The following is a 739-nucleotide window of genomic DNA, read 5'->3' on the forward strand; positions in this document are numbered from 1 at the left end:
ACCTCACAGAGACAGCACCCTCTACACGGTCCCCATCCTTTATCTGCCTCTCAGCTCGGCCAGCCCTGGGACACAGCACACACTCAGAATGTTCAAGGAGGACTCTGGACATGAACTGGGACCTCCCACGTTGGTCAGCCTTGCAAGTGTCCTGCTACCCGTGCCCCCACCCGGCCCCACCCCCAGCTACTGTCTGCTCCCTGGGGTGGGCACTAACAGGCACCAATTTGGTTCTCACTGGAAACAGCTGCCACCTTGGAGACTCCGGAGGAGCCCGGGGCTGAAAGACGGGTGTAGCACCACACAGGTGGTCCCGTGCTCCCGCCTGGGGCTCAGACTCAGAAACAGCTTTACTGGGGAAATGTCGGACTCTCCCTAGGGCCACATTCATTGATGAGAACATCAATCCCTTTGAACATGACCTGGGCACCCAGGGGCCACAGGTAACCCAGAAAAAAGAACCTGCTACTGAGCAGAGACCAGCCTGGAGCTGCAATCAGAAAAGACAGGAGGGAGCCGTGCCAGGCAGGAGCTGCCCTACAGGTGGGCCCGCTCTCCCTTCCTCACACACAACAAGGAGCAGCCAGGCAGGGCCTCACCTTGGCCAGCTTGCAGTTCTGCCCTACAGGTGGGCACACTCTCCCTCCCCCACGGCCACAAGGGAGTAGCTTGGCACCAGCACCAGGGCCTCACCTTGGCCAGCTGGCAGTTCTGGTTCTCCCTGATGATCTGGTCTTCC

The 739-nt window shown here is 59.9% G+C and overlaps 1 protein-coding gene across 1 annotated transcript in view; it reads right to left on the reverse strand.

The window, feature by feature from the left end:
- LOC102469772 (myosin-9) overlaps positions 1-739 on the reverse strand; it is a gene marked incomplete at its 3' end in the record, with an annotated part of 58,289 nt that overhangs the window by 8,779 nt on the left and 48,771 nt on the right. The window contains exon 23 of the mRNA XM_006156535.2: positions 694-734. Within this exon, the coding sequence (XP_006156597.1) occupies positions 694-734 (41 nt within the window). The remainder of the gene's footprint in view (positions 1-693; positions 735-739) is intronic.

Source organism: Tupaia chinensis, unplaced genomic scaffold (genome assembly GCF_000334495.1).
Source record: "Tupaia chinensis unplaced genomic scaffold, TupChi_1.0 Scaffold000496_1, whole genome shotgun sequence".
Classification (NCBI taxonomy): Eukaryota; Metazoa; Chordata; class Mammalia; order Scandentia; family Tupaiidae; genus Tupaia; species Tupaia belangeri.